Source organism: Sinohyriopsis cumingii, chromosome 1 (assembly GCF_028554795.1).
Source record: "Sinohyriopsis cumingii isolate HCF-2022 chromosome 1, ASM2855479v2, whole genome shotgun sequence".
Lineage (NCBI taxonomy): Eukaryota > Metazoa > Mollusca > Bivalvia > Unionida > Unionidae > Sinohyriopsis > Sinohyriopsis cumingii.
This window is the reverse complement of record NC_142961.1, coordinates 12,646,914-12,665,691: the sequence shown is the minus strand read 5'-3', so window position 1 is coordinate 12,665,691 and position 18,778 is coordinate 12,646,914. Positions and strand designations below refer to the sequence as shown.

General features: G+C 33.2%; 2 protein-coding genes across 2 annotated transcripts in view; one reads left to right on the top strand and one right to left on the bottom strand.

Moving 5' to 3' along the window:
- The window catches only part of LOC149806424 (uncharacterized), a 66,100-nt gene extending 60,102 nt beyond the window's left edge, over nt 1-5,998 (bottom strand). The window contains exons 1-2 of the mRNA XM_089953092.1: nt 5,802-5,998; nt 183-1,849 (exon numbers count right to left, since the gene is read on the bottom strand). Of these exons, the coding sequence (XP_089809218.1) occupies nt 183-1,849; nt 5,802-5,910 (1,776 nt within the window). The 5' untranslated portion in view covers nt 5,911-5,998. The remainder of the gene's footprint in view (nt 1-182; nt 1,850-5,801) is intronic.
- A 1,841-nt stretch (nt 5,999-7,839) lies between these two features.
- Nucleotides 7,840-18,778, top strand: part of LOC149806423 (terminal uridylyltransferase 7-like) — a 129,052-nt gene continuing 118,113 nt past the window's right edge. Inside the window, exon 1 of the mRNA XM_089953079.1 lies at nt 7,840-7,908. The gene's annotated coding sequence lies outside the window, so the exon portion shown is untranslated. The remainder of the gene's footprint in view (nt 7,909-18,778) is intronic.

Genomic DNA, 18,778 nt, shown 5'->3' with positions numbered 1-18,778 from the left:
AACTATTTCTGGAATATCTAGAAAGTGGTGAATCATTTCTCTGATGCTGAAAAAAAATCTTCACTTTTGGGAAATTATGACAGATTTGTACAAACTGAAATCAATACATAAAGTCACAAAAGTTGCTTCAAGCAATAGAGTTCAATATTTATTCCAGACTTTGTGATCAATTTTAGATATACCTTTGAGTCCCCAGTGTGTACAGATGACATTTTCTTGGGAAAGGATTTGTGTTCATTGAATATTTTCAAACATTCCTCATAAGTATCCGTGTCTGAGAAGTCATCGAGCAATTGTATGTCTTGAATATTGGAACTATTGCTGTGCATCTCCAAGTCAAGTACACTCTGATCTGTCTTAAGGACTGTTTTGTGATCTGTCTTAAGGACTGTTTTGTGATCTGTCTTCAGGACTGTTGTGTTATCCTCAGTATCACTATCATTGCCAAACAAATCCACATTGAGATCAACAATAGACCTTTGCTTAACTGGCTTTTCTGCTGATTTGAGTGATTTCTGGTCTTTTTCATGAGCACCATTAGAATTACATTTGTTGTCTTTCGAATGGCTTTTGGATTTTTCTCTCACTTTATCTTTACTTAAATTAGAATGCTGATGCTCTCTGTTGTCACTATGCTTCCTTTCAGATACTTTTGAAGAGCTGTTTCCAGAATTGTCTTTATCTTTTCCTCCTTTAATAATTTCTTTGTGCTTGTCAGAATGTGACTTGAAACTATGATCCTTGTTGATCTGACTTGAACTCTTCTTTATGTCCCCACTATCACCATTTTTGTCAGATAATGAACTCTTATTTATGTCTCTACCATTACCATTTTTCTCAGAACTTGTGAGTCTTTCCTGGTTGCAATGTTTGGTATCATTTGAGTGTCTAACTGCATTTCCTTTCTCACCCTTTTGATTACAATTTTTCACTGAATACCTGGACTCACTGATCTTTGAATTTTTTGACTCCTTTGGTTTTTCTTTATTGACTTTACCTTTAGAATCCTTATTCCTTTCATTCTGATTGTTTTTATAAGATTTTGGCCTAGAATCTGAATTAGATGACACTTTAACAAAACCTTCTGGAGTAAATTCCAGTGGTAATGGGAGATCACATGAATTTGTCTTGGTATCAATCGATTCATTTACTTCTTCTTTTTTGACTTCCTCCTGAAAATCACCATCATCTGATAAATCTGGCCAACTCTCATCACCACCATCATCATCATCTGTTTCACTGCCATTGTCATTAGTCATTTCACTACTGCCTTGCCCACGATTATCTTCCTCACTGGGCATATCATCATCACTAAATTGTGCAGTCAATGGTTTATAATCTGCAGATGAAGATCTAAATTTCTTCGATGCTGGCTCAAACTCACCTTCAAAACTGTAATTCCTTTTTGTTCTAATCAGTGGACGAGCATATGAGGGTACGGTATGTGTTGAATAATTACATGCAGGATCATACTCTTGCTCAGAATTGGGACCCTCAAGAAGAGCCAGCTCATATTTTGATTTTCCAACAGAAAAAAGCTTTGTTTTTCTCTTTTTCAACTCTTGTAGAGGTGTTGGGTTATATTCAGGAACACGGGACTTGGAGCAACTTAAATTTCCCTTTGGTTTTGTATGACCTACAGTTGCCTTTGTAAATTCTAAAGAGTCTGGGTCCTCAAATGAAGAAGTATTTTTTTTAATTTGTTGTTTTTCATTGATAATATTTGCCTCTATTTTTTGCAATGTCTTTTCAAGTGCAGAAGTGGGAGGCCTGTATTCCCCTGTGTCATTTTTGTCCCCTGGTCCACTGGCATCTGAACTGCTGGGTGTCTTTTGAGCAATGGGTTTTTCTGAAATGATATTTTTAAAAAAAATGTCATTCTTAGAAATATGGTAATGTTTGAACATATGCTCTTGGGGAAAAGAAATACTAAATCTGCCACCAATTTATATTAAGATCTGTTACACATAGCAGTTAATGGATTTGTGACTTTTTAAAAATGGAGTTATATAGCTGACAAAGTTTTGTTTGTGCTCTTGTTTTAAAGACAGCAACACAAGTAGAGTTGAGCCAACTGAAGCAAAGTGCCTTACTCAAGAATACACCATGGTAGCTGACCCTGGCTGATGTAAAATGAACCTCTATTTTATTTTACCATTGAAGGACACTTGCATTTACTTCATTGATGTTTGTTACTCGTCCAGCAATAAAATGTCCAATAAAAGGGAACTGTTATATTTAAACCTATTACTGTAGTAGATGATGTATATTCTAATTTACATTATCTTAATTCCCATAAATGATCTGAGTGGACGAGTAATGACAGAGTAGAGTTTCTGACAACTCTTTGGGCACAAACTAAAGATTTTAAAACTGTAAAGTGACTCAATCTTAAAAAAAAGGAAAAACAAATTCATTTCTAAACACCTCACAAACATCCAGAATTCAGGAAAACTGATGACATAGCTTGCACTACAGACTGAAGATATAGTAAGATTTGAAACAAGATTAAAATAAGCATGACTATTGGAAGTAAACAATTCTATTTACAGATAACCCCTGACTTGCACGACAGTTGCGTTCCAAAGAGTAACTCAGAATCACATAGGTCCAAATTTTTATTTTCATTGCTTTTAATTTAAATCTGAAAAATATGAAATTGAAAACAAATGTAATACTGTTCATTTTAGCCATTTATGAATCCTATTTTTGTTTTAGAAACATAATTTCATCATCTTTTAGTCTTCACTAAAAAATTTCAACCAAAAAACATTCATGATAGTGTGCTAACAAAAATTTTGCACAAGTCGAAATTTCCCAAGTACCTCTACTGTTTTGTGTTTCTACATGCACAAAGCTGGTACCAAACATTGTAACAACTCTTGCAATTGTGATGTCCCTTCACAACTTCCTGTCTGCATTTTGCTAGAATATAACTATAATGCAGTATATTCACAGCATTGAATAACAAAGTTAAAATGCTGTACAATTAAACGTTCATGGAATAATGTGTAAAATATGCTAGATGCAAACCAATGTCATTGACATAGCAATACAACTCACAAATCAGAAGCTGCAGATAAAATATTTGAATTTTTTTTGCTGACAGCTGAAGGCTTGGAGGGAATGTTGGAAGACATTATCAAACTTATATGTTCATCTGGCTTATTCTTGATCCATGAAAATAAATCTATTGAAAATTGAAGTAAAAGTCAAACATGTTTTTATCATCTTTGGCCACTGACCAATATTATCATATTATGTACTATGCTATCAAACAAAGCTAATGGAGTAGAAACTGCATTGTCTGGGAGCTCCAGACAACTAAAGCTCAATGACTGGCAACCAATTTTTCCAAAGTGAAGTGAAGGCCTGGTCAGGGGAAGCAAAAAATTATGTTAAAAATTATTGTGTTTAAAATTAAATTTGAGTTTTATATTTTTTCCTGTGAAACTCTTATAGCCATATTATTTTGTATTCCAATACAGTATCATTTTCAATTAGGATCAACTAGACCACAGCATGAATATGAGTATTGAGTTTTATGACTATCCACCAAGTAGTTTAATGACAACAAACTTGTGCTAACAGAGGGATGGACAGACAATGGACATCTGACCATACAATAAGCTTGCATGGTCCATGACCAGTAGAGTTAAAGAAAAGTTGCTAATAAGATTTCCTGAGAGACATTTAGCACTTTAGTGACTGTTAATTTTGATTTAAGCAAAATTTACTATCATGCATGTCATTCATATTTAGATATTAAATTAGGACAATATAAATACTCAGGAAATATATTTGAAATTGTAAGAGCAAATAATTATCAGCATTTCTTATCTGCTTTTATGGTTCTGTGCATATATTTTATCAATTATACAATATAGCCATGCAAACAATGAAAATTAAGCAAAATGTTTATATTTTGGTTTATTTCTCTTTCCCTACTCAGTAATGACATGGAAATTGTTTCTGGTCATGCTTATTTATTATTTTCAATTTCTTTCTTTAAATATATTTAAATAGCATCATTCATGTAGAAAACTAAATACGTTTAAATGAAAAAAATCAGAAAAGATGAATTAAGTTTTATACGGAAAGTGTGCAAATAAAATACTTATAGAAAACAGGAATGTGCAACTGGGAAAAAAAGCCACTCAACCTCCAATACTTTTAGACATTAAAAATGAGTTAATGCATAACAAATATAGAAGCAAATATTCAATTATTTCAGTTTCTTCCGCGCACTTTAAAGATCGGATATGCAGGGACTTACTGTCAAAGTACTTAGGCATAAAAAGATTGCAGTGACAGTTCGAAATATAGATGATTTTCTCCAAGTAAAAAAAAAAAATGCCTGTAGAACTAAAGATATATATATAATGTAGATGTCTTTTACTTAATCAAGTTAATGGCACATTTTTTTGCCTACAGCTTAAGGTTGATGGTACACCTTTTCATTCTGACATTCTTTGTTCATTTGGTACACCTGTGTTTTTATGGTGAAGGACTATAATGAAGCTACACAGAATTTTAATAATTTTTGCCATTTCTTACAATTTGCTGTTTCTGCCAAAGGATATATTAGATTTTTGTTTTGATTCTGACATTACAAGGTTGAGACTAACATTTCTGTGACCAAGACTAAAATATAATGAGCTCTTCTAAAAAAAAGGTGCATACTCAATAATAATATCTAATGATTGTAATCTTGATTTATACAGAATTCTGATTCATAAACTATAAAACAGTGGTCATGATCATAAAAACCTTTTCACGACAAAGTGAGAAGCATAAACATTGTTGGAAAGACTAAACAAAAAGTGATCATTTAATTATTTACTGCAAAATAAAGTATAAGGAAGGATACTCTTTTAACAATTTCTCTATCATAAAAAATTAATCAAGAATCAAATGGTTTGTGTGAAGTGATGTATTAATGAATAGAAATAACTTTCATTCAAGAAGAAAATATCCCAGTTGAAACTGTACAGAATTAAACTATTTTCCAGGCCAATGTTTAGGAATTCTAACCTCAGCTCCACTTCTTGGTCCATCATTCATTAACCCACTAATTTTTCAAGCTGATGGGCCAGTCCGCCCATTGACACACACACACATCTGAATAATGGCTTTAGTATAGTATTCAATCATAAAGCTTGCACAAAAGTCCTTAGGGTAGGATATGTTAAAATTAATGACTCATCAGGTGCAAACTATTTGGATATGAAATGTCTTAATGATGATTTGTTTTTGGCATTTTAAAAATCTCTGGGGATCAACTATCTTGAGCACAAATGGCCAGGATAAAAATGAAGGTGGAAATAAAATTTCTGGAGTAAAACTGCAAGGGCATTAAACAACCAGAATCCTTATTGGAGAATGTTTTTTTTTACACTTAGATGGAAAAACTTAAAATGCAGTCCTGAACTTCTTGGGGCCTAGCTCCCTGAATCCACACCAGGATTTCTGTCCTACAGATCATCACCTATGTTCATGTTGCCACTCCATCCTATTTATGGACTCGAGCCTGAAACGTCTTGGGTACAACAATGTAAGTCTTTATTATGCTCGTTACGGAATGCCTTGAGTACAAAATTACTAAAATTGGCACATCTTATAATTTTTTCAAACATTTTTGAAAAATTCTGGATGCATTAAGTGTTCATATTCGTATAAATGTCAAATTAAACAATTATGATTTTGTATGAATGTGGTATGCTAATAATTTGGCCCTATTAGCTTGGCTCTGGCGATAGATTATTTTGACGAGTTAGCAAGTAGTCTTAGGACAAATTCACCTTTTCTCTCCTCTTTAACATGTCGAAAATGACAGTAGGGTCTTTCACATAGGCCACTCTGGTAGTATGGGCAAGTTAAACCACGAAAATAACCTGAGGAAGAAAACATTTTTTTTACATTTTACTATTTCATTACAGTTCAAGTTCTATTATGAATTATTTAATCAACTTCTCGCTGAGCGCAGCCATTATTATTCAGACTGGTTCACCCATCATGCTAACCATTAGGGAAATACAAAATTTATGCCCAAATCTCCTTTCCAAAAAATAGCGGAATATCAAAGTTATTGAAAATATAACAACCAAGCACAAATATTATTTTATAAACATAAAGCACGTGAAACCTAATAATCCTAATAGGGTCCCAAATCTTGTTACTTACTGTTCATATTTCACATCTTATGATTGTTGAATTATTTCTGAAAAGCGATTTCCTTTTTAAACTATACATATAAAATGCATGTCCTCAAGTTTAGTTTTTAATATATTTGTTATTGCTAATTTGGAATTAAATGTTTATCACAAAACATTAAACAGACATTCCAGTCTAACATTATGTTTGCTGTATCTCAAGTTGTGTAAATCATAAACTAAGTCTTTGTTATTCCCTTATGTAAAATTGTAAGCTAAAGTATTATTTCCTATATGTGTTTTACATCTGCCTCTCACAAAAATCCCAATATTGTCAGAAATAGCTAAAGTATTATTTCCATCATGTGTTTTTCACCTGCCTCTGACAAACATCCCAATATTGTCAGAAAAAGCAAGATAATGCAAAATTTAAATTTCAGGATTCTGTTTGAAAGTTTAGTGAAACTGGGGCTAGATGCATAAATTCAAAGCAGTTATAGTTATTAACAATTGAAACGTGAAACATACCTGTTGTTATACAGCCATATTCATTACAGATTTTTCTTGTATGATATGAATTGCCCACTGAACTTAGACACAAAGACACAGTGATCCCATTCAAGAGTGCTCTCAAAACTCACTTATTTCAACTGCAAGAACAAACTTAAAGACCTAATAATGTTTCCTACCTTAAATATTCTCAGCATGTTTTTTTATGTTTTCTAATTTCATGGTGTTTGTTTTTGTAATCATATCATGATATGTTTTTTATCTTATAGGTGTTGTCTAATGTTGTAAAGCAATTAGAGCTTCTAAAGATTAGGCGCTATACAAAGTCCTCATTATTATTATTATTATTAATACAGAAACAGATATCAACATTGAATCCATCCATCCATCTCCATTTATCTATGTATCTGTCTGTCTATCTATCTATCTATCTATCTATCTATCTATCTATCTATCTATCTATCTATCTATCTATCTATCTATCTATCTATCTATCTTTCTATATATCTGTCTGTCTGTCTGTCTGCCCGCCCATTACAGTTTCATTCATATATTACACATATAGATATATAATCGAAATTACATAATTTTTTCCAAATACCAATATAGATAAAACAACTTAACCTATGGTAGAAGCAGAAGGAATTATGATAAATGAACTTCATTTGTGAATATTTCTTTGTACATAAATTGAATTGAATAGTATTTCAAGATTCTTGTTGCCAGTACAGAGCTTTGCCTACATGTTTTCAGAAAAATTATGTAACATTGCTCTTTAATTTAAAAAATAACACTATATATTAGCATGGCTTTAGATTTGTTAAAAATTACAATTTAAATTAAAAATATATTGTGGAAATAAGCCATATATTAATTGCAAAAGGTCTAAAGAACTAAAGTCATCTAATTGTTTGTGAAACAAAAATTGTCCAGGTCTGTAGAAAGTGAGTCATGTGGATTTGCATTCATTTTGTTCTGCGTACATTAAAATTCAAAATAGAATATTTAATGAAAATCAAAAACTCCATCTATTTTGCTAATCTTAAATTATACTTTAAGCTGTCTGTAAATATTTACTTGTTTTGTGGCTAGTTGCAGAAATCTTCCGCATAGTTGTTTACATTCATGTTCTTCATTGTGTCTGCTTTGGTTTGCCAAAAATTAAGCTAAAACTTAACCACTATCTCAAAACCAGTCCGGTTTCTTGCAAATGGAGTTGTAATTTCACGTTGGACTTTGAGGCAAGGTAATAATATTAGTCATATATGACTGGTTTTCTGAAAAACCGTTCGAGGGTGATAAGGAATTAATGTCTAGCATGATAAAAGAAGATACTCTGCTTTATTTCAAATTTAAACTTACTTTTCCTTACTTTAGCGTCAGCTCCCTTTGTCAGGAAGGTGCTTCCTGATTCCGACAACTTTCACTTTCTGTTTCTTTATTTATATATTACTGCAAGATCTACTTTGAGTGGTATGTACAGTTTGCGCGTTAGTACTACATTAGTGATAGGGTAAAGGTATAGACAGAAGGACAGGAGTGCACACTATTTATTGTGATGTAGTTGCTAAGAAGTAGAATATGTTGACGTGTAATTAGCAGGGATGATTTCATCAGAATTTTAGAATACATACAAATAAAATGTTTTCAGCAAAACTGAAAAAAGGAAATGAAGTCATCTTCATTTTACCTTTCCAGAAACTCATCTTTGTGATATCTTTTCAGAGAAATTCACAGGTATATTCAAACAATGCATCGTCCACCATTTTTAACACATGGGGCCCATATTGTTGCTTACAATTTACCTGTCATACATGTACTATACAACATCTATAAGGAGGACACTTCTCTCCTTTCTCAGGCAACCTATTTAATAATAAACACTGATATTTCAATCTACGTTTCGTGTAGCGCAATAGTATTAGCTCATTCAACTTTGTATGCATATTTGAAGTTTGGCTTACTCTCATACTTTTCAGGCGTGCCAGTCCATTTACTGCTACTGCTCAACATGGCCATGATCTTGCCCGCTTAATATGCAAGAACAATGTGCTGAATGGAACATTGCCTTCTCACTGGCCAACTGAAAATAAGTTATAAATAAATGCAGGACATCATTTTATTTTAACCAGTGAGAGGAAATATTCCATTCATTGCATGAAATACCATAATTATAAGTTACACAAGTTGAAATTATATCTTACTCTTATTCAGGGATGGTCCTGGCTTTTAAAAAGCTGTCGCCAAAATAATCGCCAACCTCAATATTTTGTCGCCAATTTTCAAAAAGTGTTGCCAAAAAAAGTAGTGTACATTTTTCCAAGTGTTAATTTAGTCAATTAATGTAACAGGCAATGAAAATTACAAAAGATGGATTAGTTAATACTTTAATTACAACAAGCATTAACAAAATGTTACAAAGTGTTACATGAAGATCCGTCGCGATTTTAGGGCTGCCCACTTGTTGAATGCAGTTTCAAAGTCTAATTTTTCACATCTGTACATGCTGATTCTCATTAAATTCTCGAGAGATGAGATGCAGAGCTTATTTCTGATGTCAGTTTTTATGAGGTTCATCTTACTGAATCCACGTTCACGGTCCTCAGTGCTGACAGGTGACACCAGTAGTCTCTCAGCAGCCTCCCCCCCCCCTTTTATGGCTAGCTTCACAAAGCTTGTAGCGAATTGCTTCCTAAATCCCAAGAATGATCACTGAATGCTGTATAAATTTTCTCGACAAGAAAAATAGAATCTCCATTCCCACGCATGAAACTTACACGAGTCAACACCTGGCAATATTGGACCGTATATATAAGCGTAAATTCACACCCAATTTAGGGATTCTTTCACTCCTGTATTTTGAGAAATAAATAATTATTATTAATTATGCAAAACTGTTTTTTTTTTTTTTTTTTTTTTGCTATTTCTTGTTGCGGAGTTTAAGTCTCTGCAGCCGTAACACGGGACTGATGGCAAAAGGAAAAGATCAATGAGTAAAATGCTGCACTGGCAACAGATGTAATTGTGATTGAGATTTTTTCCATTTGCTTTGTATTTATACACAGTAGTCGGTACTTCAAAGGTTATCAGTTTTCTATGAAGGTTCAGCAAAACTATTGTATTGGTATATGTATAAAAAAAACAGAAGGATTAGCCATACAATTAATTGTATCTGTTCTATTCGCGTCTTCAGAAGTCGGTCAGTTGTAGGTATAGCGCGGTAGCATGATTGACTGTATCGCAGCATACGGTACTCAGCCCAGATGTCAGCATAAGCAGATTATGATGTAACAATGCACAGTAAAGATAGGGTTGTCAATAAGAACAAAGGATCGTTTGTGTAACAGATTGATTCCAATGCATTGCTTAGTCAAGTTTATGGCTTCCTTTCGTTCTGGCTTTAAATTTATTCAGTCCAAATCCATGATTGTATGTACAAATTAAATAACCAAAAAGTATGTCGCCAAAAAAATCGCCAGATGGGATATTTTTGTCGCCAATAAGGAAAAAAAATCGCAATTTGCAACATTGGCGAAGCCCAGGACGATCCCTGCTTATTACAGTGTTCTTGTACATATATGTGCTGATCTGAAATTGCAGTTTAGTAATAAATCCCACTTTAGAGTTTAATTTTGATAATAAAAATATTATAGTTTTGGTAAATTTTCATATTTTTTAAATTAATGACCAAAAATAAACAGAAAAATACTGTACATTGAATACTTCCACAATTTGACAGATGATGTAAGTCATATGGACAATTTTGGATGTCAAAATTTTTCTTAATAATTTTGACCAGCTTTGGCCAGTATTCCTGAAGTACTATTAAATCGTAGAATCCGAGAGAGTGCAAGAGAAGGAACTAGCACTGAATTCTCAGGAAATATACATGATTATTTTTTATATATATCTAAAATGATCTGTTACAGATTGATCGTTTTTTTTTATTATAATGTCAGTACTATAATAATAATAATAATAATGACCTTATTTAAAGAGGGTAACACAATTAGCTAAAAACTAATCTCCCTTGAGGCCCTCATACAAAGGAATTTATTTATTTAAGCTGCATCTTTAAAGCCACTGGATATATTGGGTTTGGAAGAAGGAAATAGAGTGGGCATTTCAAATCTCAACTGAAATAATATTCCAGAGCAGAGTTCCAGAGTATTGGAAACTTTTTTTAAATAACTCCTTATTTGGTTTGGGAATTTTATACTGTTTGGTAGACATGGATCACAGGTGGGGAGTATTACCAGATAGCCTATACTGGAATAGTGATTGTAAATATTCAGGAGCACTATTATGAGATATCCTGTACATTAATTTGGCTTTTCTCAAACAGATTGGGTCTTTAATAGGTAATATTTTTAACTTACCAGCTAAACTTTCCTTGCTTTCTTTCTGGATTGATATTAGCCCAAATGCTCTTTTTTGAAGATGTGCCAGCTTTGCTATGTTTTTATCATTTGAATTACCCCATACTGTAATACAATAGTCCAAATAGGGTTGTATGTAACTGTTATAAAATAGTTGTGCCTTTCAGGGAGAAAATGTCTTATCCTACTGAGAAGCCATAAACTTGAATTGACTTTTTTTACTGATATGTTTGATATGTTCAGTCCATGATAGGTTATTATCTACCAGAACACCAAGTAGTCTATCATGACAGACCATTTGCAGATTTGTATCCTTCCATTTCAGACATAGTTCATCACTATCAAGATTTGTCCTTCTTTGTTGTGTTGAGATGAGTAATATTTTAGTTTTACCAGTATTTACCACCATGTCATTACATGTGCACCAGTTTTCCAGTTTGTTTAGGGCATTCTGTAAAGAAATTTCGAGTTCATGCTTTGTTTTTTGGATGTCTGACAATGTTGTGTTATCTGCATAGAGTACTCAGAATAGATTGACATTCATGATAAATGTTGTAATTTTTCTTTTCTTCAGAATAATCTAAATTTTAGCTCCATTTCACCTATAGTAAACATGAAAATTTTAAATTACATAGGCCTACCAATGCCCCCTGATATCACTCTTTATGTCTGTAAAGTCTAACCTTGAAAATACATTATACACCAAACATGGTACCCACATTTTTTAATACATTTAAGTATAATGAATGAAAACATGTTTGTCTAATCCTTGGTGTAAATGTCCGCTTTGTCATAAAATGAAGGTTTTGTTTGTTTTTTACCCAATTTATGCCGTGTTATCATTGTTTACATTTTTTACATACCCATGTGGAAGAGTTACAGTTCTTGCTGTCATTGTTGACCAATTGAAAGACATAATTTGAGGGTTTTCTGCAAATATTCTAACACATTGTATCATTATTTCTTAAAATGATCTCCAAAATGTTTAAATTGTCCATTATGGGTTAGCATATATATTCTAAATTTTATTTAGTTTTGATGCATTTTGAGAAATGATGTAGTAGTTTATTTCTGCCAAATACATTTACAAAAAGGCCCAATGTCATATATATGTTAAATATAGACAGTTGACCTTTAAACATTTGGATATAATAATGTTGGCTTTTTACAAAAGATAGTGGAGAAAGTACCAATGAAAGGAGGTTGTCATTTTGAGAAAATTTAAATATTGATCACACGTGTCTTCTAGTGTAATGCCTGGTTGCTAGTGTAATCATACTAATGTGTAGGTAAACGTGATCTGGCATGTGCATTTACTGAAATTAAATATTAATTATTGTATTAAAATTTAATATTAGTATAATTTAACCAAAGTCAGTTAAATCCTGATTGTTCTTTGCACATTAAATATCATCAAAAAACTTAAGACAAAAATTATTGATTCACTGTCGACTGTTAAAGTGGTGGCCAGATATAAAACTGGATAAAGAAAAGAGATGACCAGTTTATTATAACATATAACAAGTAGTACAATTTCTTTTCAACGTAGCTTTGTAATCAGTTATAACCAACCTGTGTGTTTTTATGATACATGTTCATTTGGCTGGTCTTTATTACACCTTGATTCTGGCATAATATCCTCCAGAATCATACACTTTCCATAACAAATCGACTGTATAGATCAATGATCAACATTTGCTAGACTACAATGTACTCTTTATTGGCCCCTATGCAAAATCAGTATGATTGGGCAGAGGCAACAGGCCACTGGTGCCATGCTTAGGTAGGCATAGCTGAGTCAAGGTTAGGTTGTTTGGAGATTATCTTTAATGTTTATGGTAACGGAGGGAATCAGTTATGAATGAATTAACTTTTGAATCAAATATTGGCATTTTAAAGGGCATCTGCCACACCTACCATTTTAACATTACAATCAACCTCAGGCGCTAGTGCTCAGACACTCAAGATAATCTTTGGAACGCTACGTCCTACTCGGTATTCAGCAACATTCCTCTACATCTCCATCACCAGAAAGCAACTCTACAAAATTGCTGGCTAAGGTCAGTACCATTGAGAAACTTCCACTGTACATGGACATCACATCTAGTAGTCCGCTTGGCTTTGCGACATCCAATCTGGTTAGGACCGTTGCCAGAGGATGTGACAACTATTTCGACATGGCATGGAGTGATGAGTTGTATTCAACAGAGGTTGTAAATGACTCCCTTGTAGCTCCAGGCTTCAACCTTCCACAACATCTGTGGACCATGCTGAACTGTTTGCGAACAGGATGGATGTTCTGCAGTCAACCTTATACAATGGGGCCAGGCCACTGTCTCTTCCTGTAGCTATGGAGCTCTGCAGGCCATGTCACACATAGTAAACAACTGCCCACTGACATAGTTCCCTGGTGGACTGCAGGCTTGGTGATGATAGTGCTGTTAAATGGCAGGATATGTACTGCACATGATAAATAAAAATATAATAGTAACCAGTGGGAACTAGTTGCCTCTAGACTGCAAATTAATACTTGTGCAATGATATTTGGTAATAAGGATATAATGCACATTGATTCCTTACTGTTGTATGATGGAGAGTTTAAGACCAAATTGCAGAATGCTATATGACGTGTTAAGTAATAAAGGGAACAAAAATGGTTTGTGAGTTCTTTCATGTCTTTTAACAAAAATTGGATGACCTTTGATTTTTTTGTATTGTTGAATTATACTTGCATTGCTTACAATGATTATAGAGAAATATTTAATGAAAGTTAATGAATGTTTTAGTTTATGTCAAAATGCTGAAGCAATATCTTTCTCCCAATATTATATATAAAAAAACCCACACACTGAAATATAAATTTTTTCATGTCCAATTCTGAAACTTTCCGCTTACGATGAACTTGGCTTAGAGAAGACATCTCCGTTGTTCTCAAAATTAAGACTTTATTCAATGGGAAATTTATACCAGAAACTGCTGAGAGCCTCTTAAGTGTAAAAGTTAATAATCACAATGTCAGTAGGAGTCACCATCGAGTGATTTTGTGAATGAAAATAGAAGTGTTTGTGGATTTTACTTTAAAAATCTTGTTAATGAACTACAAGATTTTCACATAATCCTTCTTCGTTGAATTGTCTTACATTAGCTCATAATAATTAATCACTATTGCTCATGAAGTATATTTTTATTTCCTGTCTCAGTCTTAGAAATGACCTGCCTGTGATGATCATTCCAACCTTCAGGCTACATAAGAAACAACGTTAGGAACAATTTTGAGCAGATGGAGTTGTTAAAATCTTAAACATCATTTACAAAATACTTTACAGGTGTTTTTCTTTAACATGAGACAGAAAATCTTTAGCATCAGTTTGTGCCATGAATAACAATCCCAGCTACAAGATAAGGACTCAGAATCAAATGACTCTTGAGTTTGTAATCTATGTTTAACTTGCATTATTTTTTGTTAGTTTCAAAAAAAATGTTTTCTTATATTTTATTTCATTATAAGCTGTAAATAGTTGTATTTTGGAATTGTCAAAAATTAAGTTCATTTTCTACCTGATCTTAATCATTGATTTTGATTTCGCAAACAACATATTTATCTCCATCTGAGTCAGGAACTTTGGAAATTAACCATGAAATGCCAGGTCTATCTTTTGTTTACTACAGTTTATATATAATTTTGGTAGGAGACTTCTAATTATAACTAAGATTTGTTTACCTTGTAATCATTAGGAGCCTTCTAGAAGGTTATTTTCCATTAGGTAATAGCGATTTTTTTTTAATATAAAATGCTAATTGTGACCAGATCTCAAGTAGAGGACCTTGCCATCTTGTTTTTCTAGAAATGACTCATTTGTGCTTTAAGAACTTTGCAGAATCAGTTACATTGTTGTTGTGTCCAATAGCTAATTTTTGCTGGAATTTTATTTATTCAGATTATTTCTTCACCTGAAATACAAATTGTCTTCCAAAATAAAATTCTTGAACATAGAGACAAGTAAGGATACATCCTTGGATTATATTATTGAGATTCAACAAAAGACTGCTGGAACATCACTACTACATAGGCCAGCACAGGTACATTAATACTTCCAGAATTGGATTTCATTAGGATTTTCTGAAAGTTTTTTTCAGAACTTTAATCATTAGGACTTATGTCTGTAATTCTTGGAATATTTTAAGTTTAATTTGCAACACCATAAGTTCCTACTTTTTTATACTTAACTTTTTATTCTAGGTAAATCAATTATTTGTTGAATTTTTCAATGCTTGTTGCTTCTCACTCTTTTCTATTACTTATGTTAAGACCCTTTTTAAATCTATTGAGAACCTGGTATCATGGGTTTAAAAAAAAACCAAATGTTTCCTCAGAGCGTTGAAATATGGCTAAATAATATACAGATATTAAAAACATATGTTTTTGGATGGGGGTATAAAAAATATGTTTAACTTTGCATTCTGATATCTTTCTGTTCACGAAAGATTGGCCCCGAGTGGCCTAAAGCACTGTCTGTTATGGATCACTGCCATCTCACCTCTGTCTGCGTGGGTTCGAGTATAGGATTCAGCCAATGTGGGAATGTGAGAAAGCTTGCCAGTAGCTTCTCGTGGGTCGGTGGTTCTTTCCGGAGTTTTTCCTCCACCATTAATACTGGCCGCCATGCATGGCCTATTGTGTGCTGAAAAATGGCATTAAATCCCACAACAACAACAACTGTTCATAAAAATGACTGAAATTTATTGGGATTTTTATATAAGTTTTTCAGCAAGTGTTACAGTGGGACTTTCTAGATTTCCAAAATGAATAATTAATTGATCATTGATCCTTGATCCTTTACTTGGAATGAAACATGAAGCTAAGACATTCCATTAAGTGATATGCATGCTTGCCATTTGACCTTGCTTTTCCTTTCTTTATAATTCATTAACCTCTTGTGGCCCCTGAGTGGCCAAGTGGTCTAAAGCGCTCACCATTATGGATCATTGCCATCTTACCTTCTGTCTGCGTGGGTTTGTATCTTGGGCTTGGCCAATGTGGGTATATGAGAAAGCTTGCCAGTAGCTTCTTGTGAGTTGGTGGTTCTTTATGGGGTTTTCCGGGGTTCTTCCTTTGCCATTAATACTGGCCACCATGTATAACCTATCTTGTGCTGAAAAATTTTATTAAACCCTATAACAACAGCAACAACATTAACCTCTTAACAGATATTATAATATTCATGCATTGGATTTATCGTTATGAAGCTTGGACAATTCATCCTGTGATATGCCCATTCCATTATTTGACCATGGGACTAAGGACTAAGTTTTACATTAGTGCTGTGACTGAGGGATGGTCTGAAAGTCCTGGTATTAATTGAACATTTGTGTCCCTCACACTCTGATGTAAAGTTTAGTCAATTCATTGTTTTCTTTTATGTTTTTAGTTCGTCTCATTTGACTGTTGAAAATTAACTTTGACAAAAGCATGAAGAAAGTAGAAAGTACTTTGACTAAAGCAGCATGCATATATATATATATATATATATATATATATATATATATATATATATATATATATATATATATATATATACTCAGACATGCATACATACATACATACATATGACAAAGATTGTTAAATAACTTTGATTACATTGGTGTTTGGGGTAACTGCAGTAATATTCTGAGTAACCAGAGAAATCTGAACCAGGTTCCATGTTTACAAAAGTCTTCAACTTGAATGCTCACACTTGAAATTGCATTGTCATAGGTCTTATATTTGTGACATTGTTGCAAACTAAACAATACATATTTAACACATCTGTGCAAGAAGTTATTTCTACTTTGAAATGTCCTTCAGTTAGTTAGGAGGAATGTAAGATCACATGGACCACGTAGATAATAGAAGATTTCAATTTTGCTCAGTAGCCTTGGTTTAAATTTTTATTTTTAAAATGGTTTCTTTTAAAAAGTCTTAGAAAGTCTTTTCTCTAGTACTTGTTCAAATTATGGGATACAGTAGTATAGGGGTGAAACAGTTCAGTGACATATCAATTTATCCGTACTGATACACATATCAATACAAGAGGTAAAGAATTGATATAGAATGATACACTACAAGTAATTTTAACATTCAGCAGTCATGAAGAATTATTTTCCTTTTTATTCTTTACATTGAGAATTCATGTGAGACAGGTGTCATTGGCACAATTACTCATTTTGTTCGTAAAAATGAAAAATCTGTTGACAACACTCACTAGCCTTCTCTTAACACAAGGTGACATGGTTCATAATGTCTCCTCCCCCCTAAATGATTCCATGCTTATTATCTTATCCCAACTGTATATTCAGCTTGAAGGACAGTCAAGATATGTTCCCCATGAGATACTTTACTCATCATTTAATAACTACTTTTATGCAGAATTACTCTGTTGTTTTGTATCTTGTCTATTTGGGTTTATTTTGATGGCTACACTTTAGGGTGTCATACAGTGAAATATGTTACTCTGAATTCTGATTGGTGGTTATTGTTTACCCTGGACTGAAGGGGCCCCGAGTGGCCGAGTGGTCTAAAGCGCTCTCCGTCAAGGATCACTGCCATCTCACCTCTGTCTGCGTAGGTTCAAGTCTCGGGCTCGGCCAGTGTGGATATGTGAGAAAGCTTGCCAGTAGCTTCTCATGGGTCAGTGATTCTTTCCGGGGTTTTCCCGGGTTCTTCCTCCACCATTAATACTGGCCGCCATGTATAGCCTATCTTGTGCTGAAAAATGGCGTTAAACCCTATAACAACAATAACAACATTACCCTGGACTGAAACAAACTAATGTAATTTATTAACCGCATGACACACCATAATATTGGCAAAGCACAGAGAAACTGAATGCAAAAGTGTACATGAGAAACAAAATTTTAAAGTCTTTTTTATGCTGAGATATTTAATCAGTGACTGAATGCAATGGATAAATCAAATTAGCACAGAACTGGTAAGAGAGAGGCAGATTTCAAACCACATGAGTTGGTCACCTTGTAATTTCTCTTTATGCATAGTAGATATTGTCATTAGTTTTCCATCTTCAGTAATAAAAACAAGTGCGTGTGGCCACATCAGTTGTTTTGCACATGCAGGAAGTATCATTGATATTCATCCCCATACTTGTTCTATATGAGATTTTCTTGGTGCAAAGAGAATGTACTATTTCATCTGTTTTGAAGATAACACCATAATGTCTTCCAATTGAAGACATGAAATCGGTAATAAGATGTTTTTAAAACACTGCAAAATAAAGAGAGTGGCCAAGATGAGCCATGCATATGATCAAATAGGGCAGACTGAAATGACTTAAACGGTTGAATTAGGATCACTTTTTTAAAAGTATTTTTGTTTTCTTGTTATAGTTGAGAATGGTGTATAAATAGATGATAAGACTTTGTAATCGAAATTCAGTCAATATGTTGAAACATGGAAAAGGGTACGAGCTACCACTGACAGACCTAGATATTGAAGAATCATGTATATATGTATCGATAATGTAAATTATCATTGGCTATGTATTGTGAATCAAATCTGTATGTGGCACAGGTGTATTATTTCACCACTATATTCATACCTGTTTGCCATGAAAGTTATATAATCCTTGTTGCATTTTATTTGTAAATAGGCATAAATCTCTTCATCTCTTTGTCAGTCTGTTTTTTCTTCAAACTCATCCATTACGTTTAGTTCTGATTACACCTTGGGAACTATAAAACCCA